The following is an 18548-nucleotide window of genomic DNA, read 5'->3' on the forward strand; positions in this document are numbered from 1 at the left end:
TGTTTGTTTTTTGTTTTTTTACACAAAAGTGCACTAAATCAAGTCATACACTTTAATTATTAATTGAAACTATTTGTAGGACTCACTTCTGCTCCTGTGCGGTTCTGGTTGTTCCGGGTTGTTCCTCCAATGACGCCGACACCACTATTGGAGCGTTTGCAGTTACTCCTGACCCGGGTGACCGGGCTGGGCGTGCTGACGGTGCTGCTGCTCCCTGAGTGGCTGTTACTGCTGCTGCTGCTGATGGTGTGAGGAGATGAAGGCGAGGAAGATGCGCGGCTGTTGGGTCGACCCTGCAGGCTGGACACATTCAGAAAGGTAGAACTCTACAGTTAGAGCTGCACTGGTAAGGCCTTGTAGTTGCAATTCTAGCACAAAAAATAATCCATCCATAAGAAAAGATCTTAAATACTGTATGTTTATGTCAAGCACTCTTTGTCATTCGCAACTCCTCTCATTAAATTTAGCAGAAACTTTGAGATCTGGTTCAAGAGTAGCCTTTGAGAATCCTGAAAACAGCTTTAAAACATTAGTTAAACAACATTCTGCACTTTTGAATGACTGCAATTCACAATCCTCACCTTGTTGGGCCATGCAGCCTCTCCATCCTCTCCTCCTCCTGCTGGACCTGAACCGGCCCGCTGATAACATGCCGGGCCCGACTCCTACTGTTACCAATATCACTGTGAGCAGAAGGGAGGAGGCCAGTCGTTCCCCTCAGCCTCAGTTTCTCCATCTTCCTCAGCAGACTGGTGCCCTTCTTCCTGGGCGGTTTGTCTTGGAGGCAGCCTTCGGCCTCCAGACTCATAGTGGACGACCCTCCACCACTTCCACCAGGGGAGGGGGGTCCACTAAATGTCGAGTCCAGAAAAGATGTCTTGTTCGTGGAGGAACAGCGGGAGGAGCTCCTGCTGGTCTCCTGATCGTCTGTGGTGCTGGCTGTAGGGCTGATGGAGGTGGCCATGATGGAAGCGGTGTCTCTGTGACTCTTCTGATGTCTGTTGTGGCCTTCACTCTCAGTGCTGCTGGAGCTGTGGATGGAGCAGACATCATGGCGATCGCTGACATCACATAGAGACAAATCCCGGGGTCCGGTGGGGCTGTCAGACAAGCAAAGGATGTCCATTGCGGAGTCGAGGCGTTGCCATCGCCGCGTCCTCCTGTCGTAGGTCCAGTTGGGGCTGATAGCACAGAAGTCTTCTTCGTCACAGTCGTCACCCTGGAAGATGAAGGAGGGTTCAGTCCACACAAACAAGAGCACACAGAAATGTGGACATTGGCACACAAATATTTAACCAGAATACGCAACGACACTAATATATGCAGAGTAGAGACATGTCGGCGTGTCTGCACACAGAATACATGCACTCTGACAAACACAGAGGCCTGAAATGTAAACAAACATAATTATACATTTATACAAACAACATCCAAACAAATCATCCAAATGCAAACATCACACACACAAAAAACTACACACAACCGTGTGTGTCAACAGTATCAACAGTATTTGGGGTGACATTCAATTTTAGAAATTAAAATGTAGTATACATTGTGAATTGAGCAAAACTATATGACTTAAAGGGACACTTACTAGGGGACACACACTAAAAAAAGGGTCTAAAAATCATTGTTATATTCTTAAAATAAGGCAGGGTAATGTAACGGATTATATTATTCATTTATGTTAGATTTTTCTACTTATTTCAGGAATTCTTATCAAGTTGCTTTTGTTTATCCAGTTGGCATTTTGCAGAAAGAACATTACTAGAAAATTCAATTTTGCGATTACAAAAGGTTTTTTCTCGTGCCTTCACACATGGAAATGCAGCCTGAGTGAGAAAATCACAATGACATTAATATAAAGGTGTAAAATTGAAGGCATTATAGATCCGGGTATAAAAAAGAAAAGCAGCATTCGTTTTTAATAACCAGCTTCTGTTTTCCTCCTGAACTTCTTCCTAGAAAGAGAAACTGTTGTCAGTTCGTATCAGTCAAAGTCAAGTGATGCTTAAAGAGGAGATTTCATGGTGTGACACTCCCCACGGCTCCCACTGTTTGGATACGGGAGTCCTGCTGTGTTAGAGTATCTCCGTGTTTGCTCTCAACACTCACCCTGCGTTTTGATCTCCGCGGCTCCAGCCTCATTTCCACGCATTTGTTTAAAGTGCTTAATCTCCTGAAAGAGGAAGGAGAGATGAAAGTGAATGGCGGATAGACTGGCAGCGTCTAATATTAACAGTGACCTGCTGTACAAGTTGTAAATATTAATTTGCCAATGTAAACGGATGCAAACTTGCAAAGGGTTCGTGATTCAAAAGGCACTGAAACTGTACGTTTGTTTTTTTAATAAAGGAAAATAATGTCCCATTAAAAAGCAAATGTGTGACCAGAAGGCAGCCAGTTTAATCCCCCGGACCAGTGGGATGAATCTGAAGAAATACGGTAGCAGCACTTGCCAGTCTCTCAGTTCCATCACCGTGGTGCCTTTGAACAAGGCACTAAAGCTAACTGCTCAATTGGAGCATCTAATTGGCTACAGATCAGAATGTGTTTGCGGTAAGTGATCATGGAGCCGAACCTTCCCTCAAAAGAGTGTTTATTTCCCAGTGACACTACCAAGGTTAAGTACAATTAAAGTTACACTGAGCAGCAAGTGTCACTGTGTGACCTAAAGAGTTGCACCTTTAACCCACAGACTGTATAAAAAGATGGAGGAGGCATCTTCACTTCCTCTCACTGTACAAAGGGGAAGCCAAGTGTAGATATTAACGATTCAATATAATAAATAGAGTCAGGACAAAGTATGTTATGGTTCTTTTGGCTTTCCTGTAAAGTCCAATTAAATCAAATTAACCAATTAAGTAAGGATGCCCCCTGGGCGCCTTCCTAGGGAGGTGTTCCAGGCACATCCAGCTGGGAGGAGGCCTCAGGGAAGACCCAGGACCAGGTGGAGAGATTATATCTCCACACTGGCCTGGGAACGCCTCAGGATCCCCCAGTTAGAGCTGGTTAATGTGGCCCGGGAAAGGGAAGTTTGGGGTCCCCTGCTAAAGCTGCTGCCCCCGAGACCCCACCCCAGATAAGTGGACGAAGATCAGATGAGAAATTAACCAATTAAAGCAAAATGTCACTTATGCCCATCTGATTCTCCAAAAAACAAACTGACAATAGTTTCCCATATCCCTCAAATATATTCTTTATGGTATTTCATAACTGTGATGTAGACTGTATAGGGCAGTACAAAGTAGGTCCTCAAACGTGCAGTTACCATAGAGTTCAACATGCAAAAAAACTAACCACTGAACTCAAAGGATGCGTCTAATGCTGTGTGACTGTACTAATTAACATTAAATTGCAAAGGCGATATTAAATCCACACCTCTTGTTAGGCATTAGGAAAGCGAAGTGCACCTGTACACCTGTGTTACCTGCAGAGTGAATCGAGGGCATCCTTATCGAGGAAGTGGTGATCACGCTTCGCCCACTCGATGTCAATGGGGAACCTGCAGTCTGACACACAAAACAAATGAAACAATAAGACGCTGCCTGAGACGCCGTTTGTATCATCTTGAAGATGACTCTCCGGGGCTGTGTGGATTACATTTAAAGCCTCATATTTACCTTTGAATAATTGCGCATACTGAGGAAAGCCAGCAGCTTGCAGCCAATCACAGGCCTCCTTGGCTTCAATCTCTGCAAACAGAGAGAAGGAAAACAGCATTTGATTCAGTTATAATCATTTCATGCTCCACTCACTCTAAGAGGGCAAATATTTGGCCTTAATCAGTCGTCTGTTTATGAAGTTTAATTACATTTGCATGTGAGTGGGGGAAAAAAAACACTGAGAGGGGAAAACCAGAAGCACATGCATGCTCTTAATTATCTGTGACTCTTAAAGAGGCCATATTAATTACTGTTAATCGGCTGAGAGAGTGTGGCATGGACATTTCTGAGAGTAAATAAAAAATAGCTTTTTTGTTCACATTTTCCTTCTCTTTATCTTCCACCCGTCTGCCTTGCTTCACCCTAGTTTCTGCCATGGATGGGCAGATCAACATGCCATAATTTGCCCGTAATACCCATGAAAAAGGATTCATTTTCAAAGGTGTGTTTTTTTTTTTAACATAGTTGCAATTTTCTCATGGACACACAATTTAAATCCTGAGCTTTGGGAACCTTTGTGCCGATGCTGAGATCTTATCATAATGTAAAAAAAACTAGAAGCTCACACACAACAGGCAACCTCAAGATGGTGTATCAAATCAGTTTGATTAGTCAAAACGCAAAGTGGCATTTGGTCCTTTTTCTCTCTTTGACTGTGATGTTTGACGGTTTATCTGCTACATTACCTCTGTTCAAACCAGAGCTGATGAAGAAAAATAAACATGACATGCGACCAAAGAGACAGTCAATCATTGTACCTTTGTACACAAGCATTCAGACAGAAACACAGTCAGGCACAGACAGACACAGAGAGAAACACACACACACACACGCACACACGCACACACACGAGCATTCAGACAGAAACACAGTCAGGCGCACACACACACACACACACACACACACACACACACACACACACACACACACACACACACACACACACACACACACACACACACACACACACACACACACACACACACACACACACACACACACACACACACACACACACACACACACACACACACACACACACACACACACACACACACACACACACACACACACACACACACACACACACACACACAGTCAATTAACCTCCAGTGCAGTCAAGTATTTCGGTGGAGAGTATTATAAAAGACTGAGAGGGTGAGAAAACATTCGGTTTTGTTGATTCAGGATGTTTACAATTAGGAGCGGCAGACACCATTTTCTCAGTCTGGTAGAACAGCCCCAGAAGAGGATTTGGATTTTCTGAGAGGTCTCAAAATATTTGTCCACCACAACCCTCCCTGAAATGTTAAAAGTTGCTCTCCCCCTCCGTGGATAAGAGGCTCGTTGCGGTTAAAATACTGCCAAAGGCATTTCTTGTTTTCATATTCAGACAGCATGAAATATGGTCAGCATTAGTCTCCACTAAAGAACAACAGCAGCAGTTTGGCCATGACTGATCGGGTCTTCAAACCCCTTCATGTTAGGTGGTTGTGTTTTTTATTGCTTTCTAATTCACTTCAGGTTTTTTTACATTTCATTTTTTGTGACTTTTCTAAAATTCATTTGACATAAAGATGGAAGCTAGGCTTAGGGAGTGGTCTCTCTGTTTCCCCCAGACACTGAGGATCAGTAGAACAGCATGACACAAAGAAGATGGCCCAGATATTTAGATATATCTATATATCAGATATATATATATATATATCTATATATATCTATATATAGATAGATATACTGTATATATAAAGACTTGGGTGAAAATCAGTGAACATGGCAATCATCAAGGTGAAGACAGAAAGACAGAAAGAAGTAAACTAACTGGCTAAAAGTGAGGAACCGTCAAAGATATTAACGATTGAACTGTAAAATACAGAGGATTATGGGAGTATGTTTATCCTGACCCTCTAAATATCCGTCCTGTTAAACATCTGAGTGCAGAGCCCACTTTCTGGAGTCACGATGGAGATGTGACATTTGAAATAGAAAAGAGATCAAGTGTGCTTGCAGAGTGGCAGACTCAAATGTCCGTGAGAGGACCTGTAAATCCAGGGATATGTGAATCTACCAGAGTTAAAGCCCTGAACTTAGCAACACACACGCACACGCACACACACACACACACACACACACACACACGCACGCACGCACGCACGCACGCACGCACGCACACAGATATAGAGAGATACTCTCCACTGCTAACCTCACTCCGAGCACGGTCCCTATCCATTGTTAAGATTGAAAAAAAAAAAATCGGTCATTCTGCAATCTTGAGGGTCACGAGTTAAAAGCTCTTGATGTTTAAACCCCTTTTCCCCTCTATATAGGTCTAATATTCTGCTTTAAGGCAACCAGAGCTTACAGAAGGAGCTTCTGTTGAAACTGTTTGAGGTTACAGTCCTAAAGCCTGCAAGGGGAAATCTCAGCTGGGAAAGTGAATGATTATCATTTTTTAGAATTATCTTAAGTCCTTGAGTGAAGTATTTAAACCACAATCACTCAAGGGCAGTTATGGATGGGAATGGATCGGAGTTGTACTGTCACAGAGATATGAATGTGTCGGATAGAGTCCGTGGAACCTGGACCATAACAGAAAGTTCCTTTTCTTTCATTCCTTATCAATTCAATTCAATTTTATTTATAGTGCCAAATCATAAGTTATCCCAGGACACTTTTCAGAGTAGGCATAGACCCAACAATTCCCCCGTGGAGTACGATGGCAACGAAAACCTTCCCTATAACAGGCAGGAACGTCCGACAGACCCAGCTCTGTGGAGGACGGACATCTGTCTGCGCCGGTAGGGGAGGAAGAAAAGGAGAGAGAAAGAGAGAAAAGACAAAAGACAGAGAGACAGACACACTTCCAGAGATGCAACAAACTCTGGGTTCACTTACTGTGTTGTTTTATGTGTAAGGACTATTATCATGCTACTGCAGAGGTTTGGAGCCGTCAGTGTTAGCCGCATTAGATTACATCAATAACTGTTAGTGACTGTCTGGGATATCTCCGTTAATAGTTGTGACATGAAAAAAAATGTCTCGATGGCTTCTCTGGTGAGTGTATTCAACGAAAAAGACCCTGGGATGATTTTATGCCGGAATTTCACTTTAATGCTATTGGACATTGATATATGTAGATATTCGTCTCTTTCAGTAAATTAAACACAACCTCACCCTTTGGTTAATTAAACTTTTGAGTGTTGATGCAGGAAAACAGTAGACGTGGTTGCACAAGTTTGGGAAATCTTCCTAAACTCAGGATACCTCATTTTACATACATTCTACAACCATTTTCAACAATGTCTGCTATTCTCTAAATACTTGCTCATATTAATGCTAACGGTGTGCTGAGACAGAGCCTCAGGGTCAACAGAGTGACATCAGAGCTGCGGGACACATTACTAGTGATTGAGTAGAAAATGACCTCCCACTATTCCCTACCTTACAGAAAACAGGCTAACAATACAAAAACCCTGATACAACAAGTCTGAACATGGAGCTCCGTCTCTGGTGACAATAAGTCATTTAGTGAGACATGGAGAAACAAAGGTGCAGTAAACACATACGTATTCTACTCTTAGAAAAACATGCTCGACCTAATTTTCACATGAATTATGCATCCAGTGAGGAAACGAACACTCCACACCTGTCAGAAACAATAATAAACGTTATACTCTGCTTGTACGTTTGGTCAGCGACTTTGACAGCAGCATTCAGGGGCCCCTCTGTACTCGGCTCAGCGTTTACGTAAGCGATATTATCTCCTGGGTTCCTGTATGACCAAAGCAGGCAATGGCCTCTTCCCTTTTCAAATGACTCTGCCTCTGAGGAAGTTGTGATTTGGCCCCTCTGGGCTCTGATAAGAGATTTGGATGTGCGATTAGGGCGGCATCGCCCCGTTAGCGTCATGAAACCGGACAGCATGTCTCTGGATGCTGAGACGGGCTTAGTGGACCATTTGTGTTTGAGTGTTTATGCTTTATACACCAAAAGTTTAACCTGGACTAACAGAAGTACGGCTTAGACTCATTTAAGTTGCTTTTTGCTGTCAGGGCAATCACTTCCAGAGAAAAAGACAGAAAGTAGTATAATCAACAATGATCTAAAGTCCCGTTTTGAGATAATTATTTTCCTCTTGATGTGGAACATGAACATCAATTAGCAACAGTCATTAGCTGACTGCCAGTTCAGGAATTTCACTTGTTTAAAATCACATGGCACAGTCACGTCAGGATACTGAGATAGAAAGCGACATGCCCACATGCATTCCACTCTTTATGATAAGCTAAGCTGGTTTGTGGTTTGCTGAAGCTTCATTTCTATGATTGGGTCCAAAAAAGCAAGCACCACCCGACATGAACCTGAATTGTTTCTGTCCAACCCCAACCCAGACCAGAACCACTGGCAGCAGATTTGGGATCGAACTAAAAACCAGAAGTTCCACTGCTTTTTAATCCATGCGTGAAAGTTGAATAGATATCCTGGAAATTGACGCAAACCCTTCACGATTCAAGCCAGAGTGTATTTTGCGAAAAAACAGTCCAACCTGACTTGCTGTGTTTGGGTCGGGCAAAGAATTAAAGGTCTGCTTGATTTCAACGACCTTCTTCTCTTGATAAGAAAACAAATGTCATACTATTCCTATGGAATTGAATGAGAGTTAAGGCAGCGCTACACACCACATGATGCAGTTTACCCTTCATTTAGTGTAAATCTGCAAATGACCAAAGCAAAACATGCCAAACATGTTTGACAATTTCTTCAAAAGTGTCCAATATCTAACTGATGTTTAGGGGCTTTCATGCCACTTTTATGCCTCACTATATCCCTGCGTAGCTGGTGAGTGATAAAATGGAGTCACTGCTCTGCTTGCAGTTCAGGGAGATTCTTGTGAGTGTCTCCCAGGGCTTGAGAGGTGCGGTTGAAGATCAGAGGTATATCAGCTGTCAAAAAGGCGAACAATGTTTCCCTCTTCCCAAGCTTGCTGTTTCTCTGATGGTATTCCCCTGTCAGTCCAGTCAGCTCAGCAAGACGTCTACAGTCACAAAGGGTTGAAGGAGTGAATACTATTTTGAGTGTTCCTGAAATAATCCTGCCTGCACGATTGGTTTGGCAATTTGCTAGAAGTAAAAAATGCCGCTGTATTAACGATCTCATGGTATAATATTGAAGCTGTTTGGGCCAACTCAAACAAAAGCATAGACGGTCAAATACTGTGTGTAGGAAGATTTAAATAACGCACGAATGAAACCAGTGTGTGTTTAGTGATGCTGCACATGAAAACTGCAGATACGACACACATATATCTGCTGTAAAACTATTGACAGGATACCTTCAAATGCAAACAAGGTTAATTATCACCATTTTTTATTAGGAGTTTATTAACTAATAAAGTGTAATTCCTGTGTAAAATCATCCCATGGTAGTCACTTGCACACAATAAATAAGCCATCAAGTTTTTTTCATGTATGAACATTAACAGAGAAATTGGGTAGAGTCGCTGACAGCCACATGTGGCTAACACTAATTAGCTTGGGGCAGTACGGTGAGGCATTAAAATGGCTTTTTTTTACCACCAATACTGCTCAAAATATCGGGTGCTGGTACGACCCTAGCTGACATCGGGCGTGAGGCGGGGTACACCCTGGACAGGACGCCAGTCTATCACAGGGCACATAGAGACGCACAGAGACAACCATTCACATCACACCTACGGGCAATTTGAGAGTCATCAATTTACACATGCATGACTTTGGACTGTGAGAGGAAACCGGAGAACCCGGAGAAAACACATGCAGACACGGGGAGAACATGCAAACTCCACACAGAAAGGCCATTTCCTATAAATTCTTCACAATAAAAGCCTCAGATTATTCTATTATTTAAAAGCTTCAGTATGAAACGAACAAAAACAGCAAATGGTGGGTTCTCATCAGCATTAACACTACTCCTAAACGGGAATATAAATGGTAAAATAAAGCAGATATCTATAAGTAAAAACAGGGACGCAGGAGAGAAACTAGACTTGAAACCACAGAGATTCATTTAGAAGCTACAACAGTATGGAGAGCTGAAGAAAAGCCTTTTTTCTCTGGAGTCTTCTGCACATACATGAGTTGAGTCTCACAACACATGCTAGTCACACAGCATGCAAGGTCATAGGACCACAACCTCTCATTAACCTCAGAGGAAAAGTAATCACATTATGAATTTTAAGTGTAAAGCATCAAAGATAAAAACATCTTACACATGTCAAAAAGGAACAGACACTAATTAACCTCCCGGCTGCATGTTTCTTAACTATTTCAATTGGCTTCATTAATTTCAGGCACTTAGCTGACCCTCTTATCCACAGCAACCTGCAGTAATTACAGCAAAAGCACAAAGATTACATTTAGAAGGTAAAACTTGACGGTGACGGGGGCAGTGAGACACATAAAGCACTAATATTCGTTAAGCAACAGACAGAATGTTACAGTATTATTTGTAAATCACACGTATAAGTGCAACAGTGAAGAGGTTTCCTGAATAGGACTCGACTTCCTGTCCTTGCTGGAAGATAAACCCAGGGTCACCTCTTTTATATTCAGTGTCAACCAAAGAGATGTCAGGAACATGAAGCATACAAAGAGCTTTATAACAAGTCAGTTGTGATCTTTTGTTCTAGGCTAGACTCAGATAATCAATTATATTATGAGCACAATTAGCTCCTCAGCCATGCACACACGCCAGATGTCTGAATCTGCGGCTCCCGAGCAGGAAAACTATTGAATCACAATAATAGGAAGAGCCGACAGTGTAGGATCAAAAGGCAATGTCGATTTGAACGAATAGCTGCCCTGTGGTCATTTTTTTTGACATCTCCTGCTTCAAACCCAAATAATTTTTAGGCCAACACACTCAAAAATATATTTTAACGCAGTCTCAGAAGATTAATAATAAATTATTGATTAATATGGGGGCACACACACACACGCACACATGCACACACACACACACACACACGCACACACGCACACATGCACACATGCACACACGCACACACACACACACACACACACACACACACACACACACACACACACACACACACACACACACACACACACACACACACACACACACACACACACACACACACACACACACACAGACACACACACACACGGTGTATCCTGAGCCTATCCAGGTATAGCTGCATTAGCTCATACGTAGGTATATTATTCTACAGTATAATCATCCCTGCATGCTGTTGCCCTCTGTTGCTAACAACACTGACTGTCCTGAGCTTTCCTGCCAGTGGAAAGATGGCTTTACGGAGTTTCGGATAAGCACTCTCAGGTTTCCATGAAGCAAACTGAGGAACTACAGGGGTAGTTCGTAGGAACAGATATGACACAGCCCAGCAGTTTGCCGCCGCTGGGCAGAAAACCAGCTGTCACCAAGCCAAACCAAACCACACGAGGAGAGTTTTTTTTTCATTTCTTCATTTTTTTGGGAGCACTTCACCTGTTGCACGATTAGCTGTTCAGTTCATCTGCAAATTATAACTAAGAATTAAAAATACAGAATGTGGCCTTTACTGTGAGAGACATACTTGCCCTCATCAGGGGATCCATTCCACACAAATTCAATGCTTCACTCACTGTGGTGTGGGGAGGCTCAATGAGTTGAAAAGGCTGAGAATTAAATAATAACAGACTTTCCTGAACTTGAGTGGAAATTTTGCTAGACACTCAATGGACTTTGCGTCCAACTATGGCAGTCGAGAATTTGCAATTTCCATTAGATTATCCGACTAAATTGACTGAATTAATCTAAGGAATAAATGAGGTCATACATTTAGAGAGAGATAGAGAGCAGGAGAGAGAAACTATGCTGAAACGGCATTTCTGGTCGCGTGCTTCTGTCAGCTCTGTGTCGGAGATTCACACACGTACGCACGGTCACTGACACTACCAGTGAGAGAGTGAGCGTGCATGTGATGGGCAGAATGAAGATAGCAGTAACATTATAGCACTTAGGTGGACTGACCTTTAAGGTGGACCAGCTACTCTCATTGTAGAGCCGCTTCTCCGAGTTAGCACTTTTCAAGTTTAACAGCGCTTTAACACAGGCATTTACAGCATTCACTCATTCACATACACACACACACACACATTCACACACTAGGGGCAGACTGTAGAAGCTATATGTGTCCTGATTAGTGGATGACTATCTATCTAACTAACTATGTTCTATCTCCTGAATCGCAGTTGCTAGATAAAATCTACTACTTCTGTCAGTGAAAAAGGTCATTGCTGTTGGAAGATTCAGTGTTGCAGATTTGTTACATGTAGACATCTCTGATTCAGCAGGTGGTTCAGCTGCAAAGTGAGCTCACCAGGTTAAGGCTAATGTAAGACAATGTAAGGCTAAGGATTAGCGTTTCATAGGGGAGCGTACTGTGTTCCCCGAGTCCTACGTTTCCCGCTTGTCACAGAGAGGGTCCCATGTTCCCCGGTCTGTTATTTTTACCTGTTATCAGTGCCGAATTCCTGGCAAACAGGCTGATTTAGACCATAACACTACCCCTAAACCCTAACCCTAACCCTAACCACAATCCCTAACCCTGACAAAATGCTGAATTAAATCAGCGGAAGCATAGGCTTATGTTGGGGCACATTGGACCCGGAGAACATCCAGCTGTTAAGCCTGGCGTAACACTCTTTCAAAATACTATATCCAGGTCCAAACCCTCCGTTGAAACAAAACAGACAACAACGGCTGGAAAATTTAACAATTATAATCACATCTTTCGTCAGTTAGACATCTTTTTCATTAATAAGAAAGAGGCAAAATGACAATAACATTGTTTTTTAAAAATTCAGATCTGTTCAAACAACGGAAAAAGACAGCACTGCTGCGTTGTAGAAATACCAGGCTCGGAACAGCTTGGACCCGGAAATCATATTTTGAAAGGGTGTTACGTCATGTCCTAACAGCCAGATAGGGATGACCCCTTTCATTGGACTGAAAATCATGATATAATTTGTTTAAAAAGTTTAACTTCTGACTAATGAAATTGCCATGACCGACTACATCACTTCAGTTCAGTTACAATGACCTGCTGAGTCAGTTATCAATGAAGCCATATGGTTCTTATTGTATCACAATGAAAACACGATTGCAGCCATCTTTGTCATAACCTGCTCCACACATTCACTGGCAACAAGTGGAGGGACTTACAACGTACCACTACATGTTATGTAATGGTGAAGTGCAAATGTGTGGTCCACGGGTGTCACTGCTGAAAGCCAAAAAACCAAAACAAATAAAAACAAAACCGCAGGTACAGCAGGTCACAGATTTCAGAATAAAAGCAACCATTTTGGAATAATTTACAAATGCCTTTTCTAAACATAAGTGCATTACTACACACATTCCTAAGTTTAATTATTTGCACTCCTTTCTTGTAGGCGATCAGTTCTCTACAACAGATCACGTTTTAAAAGTAACCCACACACATTCAGAGCGAGTCCTACGCCCTTTCTGCCCGAGAAAAAGCTTTTATTCTGCCAGAGGTCAAAACTGAGCTTGTGATGTTTTCAGGCCCACGGCCTTCAAGCTATAAAGAACTCTCAGTCGATGCTGGAGTGCTTCAAATTCCTTTCCTGCCCCATGAATCAAGAACAACCCTGTTACACTTTGACCAAAATTGCTGATACATATTTGAACAGAAATCTGCTGAAAACTAGCGTGACTCCAGCCTTTTATGCAGATTTGATCATCACTAAGGACCATTCACACCCACTCTACCACTCCTTTTCAGCTACTCCCATTAGGCAGCTGCTTCATAGCACCTCTGGCCAAAAAGAGAACTTACAAAAACTCTTTTTCTTTCTTCCCACTGCAAAATCGGCCTATTCTCACTTACATTTAACTGTCCTTTCATCTTACAGCACAGGAAACATGCAATGTAAACACAGTAGAACAGCACTGACTGTTAAAAGCACTACTATACTAAAAATAAGTGTCTGTATGTAACGCAACAGGTTTCCAACTGTAAACCCATCCGCAGAAATATATGACGCTTAGAGCAAGTGCTCCAGAAGTAAAAGTCCACATACGGATCAGGCTGTGGTGGTGGATGGATCAAACAAACAAAAGGACTTCCAACCTGGAGACTGTCACTGTCCACTACAAACTTATGTGTATGATTACAAACTTACTTATTTTAACCCCAACCACGATCTTTTCCTAACCCAAACCAAGTGGCTGTGTTGCCTTAACCTAACCAAGTAGTTTTGTTTGAATTCACAACGTTACAGTGGATCGCACCGTTTGGCGTACAGTGCTACTGAGCGCATTGAAAAGTGATGCAAGGAGCCCCGACAAAGTCAGAAGATACTTTTATAAGTAGCCCAGGAGCCATAGTCTGTCTAATCTAGGCTCAATCAGGTCCTCATTAGGTAATTAATTCAACCACTCGTTAGGCTAATTAAGCAATCTTCTCCTTAATGAATGTCATCAAGCACAAATTGTCAATTGTCTTCAGAAAGCACAGGCAGAAGTGAGAGGCTAAGATTCTCATTATCTCCCTGTCAGTCATGTACTGTCTGACAAGATATGAACACATACTCACTTGTGATCAACATGCTTCCCAGGGCCGATGTCTTGGATGGAGGGAACTTTAGCAAACTTCCATGTTACCCCTGAGATTTGATGTAGAATCAGACACATATAGATATTTGAATAATGTAATCCAAAGAGAAAAAGTTATATATCCAGTGTTGTAATGGAGCAGTAAAGTCCAGTTGTACTGGTCAAGTCGGGCATCATGATAATGAAGTCATTGTTGAAGATTTCCCCTTTCCCCTACCACTCCCCTTCCTCTGGCTCGGACCAGACCATCTGAACACCAGGGGAGGAGGGTTGGGGGTGGGGGGCGTGCTAAAAATAAACTGAGGTAAACAAGCCAGCCTGAGGAGACTGGAATAACTTTGAATGTGTGTGACTGTGTGAGATGTGGAAGAAGGCAAGTGAAATTAGGGAGATCAAATCTGTAAACGGTAAATGAATAATGCCGACACTCCCTGGAAGGAAATGAAGGATCCCAGAGTGAGCTGGCTGCCCACTTGCTACAGAAGTGACCACAGATTTCCACAGGGAAAGAGTCAGCTTTCGGGCTGGTAATTCTTTTTTTCCTCCTAAAATACTTTGAACTAGGCCATTTGGGGAGTCAGAAGTTCCACTTTGCCTCAAATGAAGTCTGCAGTGAAACTCATGATAGAAATCAATATTCTCCTCTGCTGGGGCCCTGCATCACAATCATCAGATGGTGAAATTATAAAGAGTAAGTAGCGAGGAAATTAACAAGATTTTCTCATTTCTGAGATTGAATACTTTCCACCAGCTCTGATCTCTGACCTGCTCATGGCTGTTAGCGTTGGCAGGGGACTTGGAGAAAGAGCTACTTCAGACAGAATGCGAGACAGATATCCAACTGGGCAAATGTCTCAACACGAGAAGGCGAATGTCCTTTCCATGCCCTAATAGCCTGTAGTTCTTCAAGGTTTCATTTTGGCTCAGTCCAAGGTATACCATTAGCGTTAATGGCCTTCCATTTAACGCGTAGGTGTTTGATTATGGGATTTTAAATGTGAATAACTCCCTCGGAGGAGAAGAGGAGAGAGGAGAGCTTTCTGCATGATTCGCTACATTAATTCACAAGTGGAGTGGGAGAAAAGTGGGAGTATGTAAACAACTAATGGACTTTTTCACAGTCTGCCGAGAGCCACAGAGCAAGGCAAGGAAGTGTAGAGAAAGAGAGAAAAAAGATGTTGAAACTTTTCTCCTCTTCGGCAACATAGAAGATTTAGTAAGTTCTCCTGCAACAATGTTGAGGGAACATTTGGCCAGGGTCACCAATCAAATTGCCCTAATTCCAACTGGTTAATTATAATATGTATAGACATATGTGAAGAACCTAACTTCATGCCGACAGCTGCCTGTAAACTGTCCTGAACAGACCGAGCAGCAGGTTCACACTCAATCACTTCGACTGCCTGCTTTCAATTTATGCTGATATTTTACAACATCTGTGATTTATGGAAACATTTTTGGACGGAGGAGGGAGAGGTCTTACAAAGAAAAATGTAGGGCGATCTTTGAAGAAGACACTGCTTCACAATATGAATGATTTGCTCAAACAGCTTAAAAACAAACGTTGGATAGCAAAGCAGGAAGCAGTTTTCAGGGATTGTCCCGGAGCAAAACAAGACATTTTGAGGAATTCACGTATTTGTTTTCTGGCTTAGAGTTAGATGAGAAAACTGATACCACCTTTTTTTCTTTCTCAATATCTGGCTGTTAAATATGAAGCTACAGCCAGCAACCGCTTAGCCTAGCTTAGCTTAGGAGAGTATCTTTGCCATGCTTTAATGGCCTGTAGTTCTCAGAGGTTTCATTTTGGCTCAGTCCAAGGTATACCATTGACTGTAAAACAGAGGGAAACAGAGACTGGCTCCGTCCAAATGTAACAAAAACAAACTACCATCACCTACAAAGCCAACTAATCAACATGTTATATCCTGTTTGTATATCCCTACAAAGATCTGATCAGTATTTTTACTTACAGGTAAAAGTGTCTTAACATGAATGTTTAAATAAAGCCAAGGTGGGTGTTTAAAACACTACTCCCAATGCACAAGATTGTATTATTATTTTTTTTATTATAATATGCAGTCTAGGAACAATACTTATATTCTTTTTCTGTATTTAATTATTTTCCACTTTATTGTACCAGCCTATCCTCTGAAATCACCCATGCCTATGATTAGTGCAACTTACTTCAAAACCCCATGTCCTCTCTCTAACAACAGACTATACATAACAGAAGAAATGATCAAAGCAACAACTCTTTTTGAAAAATCATCACAGCCATTAAATAACTCACCACCAATGGCTTTTTTCCCCCTCAAAACCTATTTTTACTGAACTTTGATCTATTCATGTTCATTTGCAAGCAGTTAAACCCTCATCTCAAAGTCACACACAGGGAGAAGCCTGCAGTCTCTGGAGATGGCAAGATGTTGACTGTAGAAATCAGGATTAAAGCGGCGCTCAGGGCCTGACCTCTGGCTCTGTGAACAAAAAGACTCTCCCTCACTGTATGCAAGTGCATCTCTCTTTCTCTCTCTCTGTGTCGTGTGTTTAAAGGTTACACAAGGCTGTGTTTCCTTTTCCCAAGCAAGAGCCTCACAGGCGTCAGAGGAGGAAGAATCCAACAATACTCCCAGCGGATGGGAGTTTCTGTGTGTGTGTGTGTGTGTGTGTGTGTGTATGTGTATGAGTGTGTGTCCATATGGTTGAGTGTGTTTTGGTGTTTAACGGGAGGCAGTAACAGTACGTGAGGATGTGATTTGTTTTGTTTACTCTCACAAGCTTAGCCTCGCTGCATAGTCACTGCTACTTGCGTGTGTGCTCTGGGGTGTGTACGTGTTTGAGTTTACTTTGTGTTCTTCAGACATTGTGTGCGTGTGTGAGTGTGTGTAGCCTAATCTGAATCCAGCCTCAGAGGCTTCGGGGCTGGTATTTCCGATGGAGCAGGAGAGGAAGCGGCCTGTTCTCTTGAACTGTGTCCCTCCTTCGGAGCACTGCAGCACAGCACAGCACAGCATACACTCTATAAGACCTATAACTTTATCAGTGTGTGTTTCTGTGTATATCTGCTGTACATAGCGTACAGCATGGGCCTGAAGTTTTAGCCCTAAGTCCATATTTAACTACCAAAACTAGTAACAAAACAATCAGTCGATTAAACAACCATAATTTTGAGAAATCAATTCATGGTTTAAGTAATTTATCAAGTAAAAACAGCTAACATTCTCTGGTCCCAGCTTCTTGAACGTGATTTGATTGCCTGCTTATATCTGTATTATATCACTGTTCCCTAAATATCTATGGATTTTGGGCTATAGCAGGGTGCACCTGTGTTGTGTGTGTCAGCCATACTGTACCGTATGTCAAATGCAGTATGCCAAACTACCAGGATTTTTACAGTATGCAGCATGCTTTTCTGGTCATTCAGACCACAGACTGTATATAAAGATAGATGGCATGTCTTAACTTCGTGTGCAGTAGGGATCTCATGCTGGAACTGCATCATGAAGACCTGGCCATACACCCACTCAACCAATCACAAGTCAATCACAGCTGTCAATCATGACATTTCACCCATTTTTATAGCATCAAAAAACTTAAAGTGTGTGAAGTTTGATTATAGCATAAAACACTTGAGCATACTATATATAATCAAGATAAAAACACAACATACATAAAATGACAAAAAACATATTTTAGAAAAATGTATTTGAGATGTACTTTGACCTTTTAGTTTAGCCTATGTCCCTTCCTCGACCATTTATGACCTATACTGCAGCCAGCCACCAGGGGGTGATCCAGATGTTTTGGCTTCACTTTTGGGAGTTCAAAGCATAATGATGTGAAGAAGTAGTATGTACATAAGGAGGCCTATGTAAAGGTAAAAGTTGTGTGCAGTTTGGAACTTGAATGGAACATTTTGATTTGGACTTAGTGGGCATGCTGAGTGGTGGGTTCAAATCAGCTTTTTATTAAGGTAGATGCATTTTTTCAAACCAATGCCGAGGTACAATGATGCTAACTTTAAACATAATGACACACTGTAATTCTTCATTATATTTAATTGTAACACGGTTGACAAACTGTTTCAGAAAAGAATACCAATGTAGAAAGACTAATTCTATTCAAGAGTCAACAAGCGCATAATCACCTTTTTCATTGCCTAAGTTGGCTTTGTTGAGACAAAGTGGATGCGGATTTAAAACAAGAGGGGTATCCGTGAAAAACTGTGTTTTGTTT

At 42.0% G+C, this 18548-nt stretch overlaps 1 protein-coding gene across 3 annotated transcripts in view; it reads right to left on the reverse strand.

The window, feature by feature from the left end:
• LOC310956628 (rho GTPase-activating protein 7) overlaps positions 1–18548 on the reverse strand; it is a gene marked incomplete at its 5' end in the record, with an annotated part of 100771 nt that overhangs the window by 25317 nt on the left and 56906 nt on the right. For 2 of the 3 annotated variants that reach the window (XM_083926930.1, XM_083926929.1), the window contains 5 exons: positions 87–300; positions 582–1219; positions 2116–2179; positions 3431–3512; positions 3624–3695. In XM_083926930.1, coding sequence (XP_083783056.1) covers positions 87–300; positions 582–1219; positions 2116–2179; positions 3431–3512; positions 3624–3695 — 1070 coding nt within the window. Of the gene's footprint in view, positions 1–86; positions 301–581; positions 1220–2115; positions 2180–3430; positions 3513–3623; positions 3696–14289; positions 14498–18548 lie in introns of those variants that run through there. The other variant, XM_083926931.1, reaches the window with a different exon arrangement.

This window comes from Echiichthys vipera, assembly GCF_963691815.1.
Source record: "Echiichthys vipera genome assembly, chromosome: 14".
Taxonomy (NCBI): Eukaryota; Metazoa; Chordata; class Actinopteri; order Perciformes; family Trachinidae; genus Echiichthys; species Echiichthys vipera.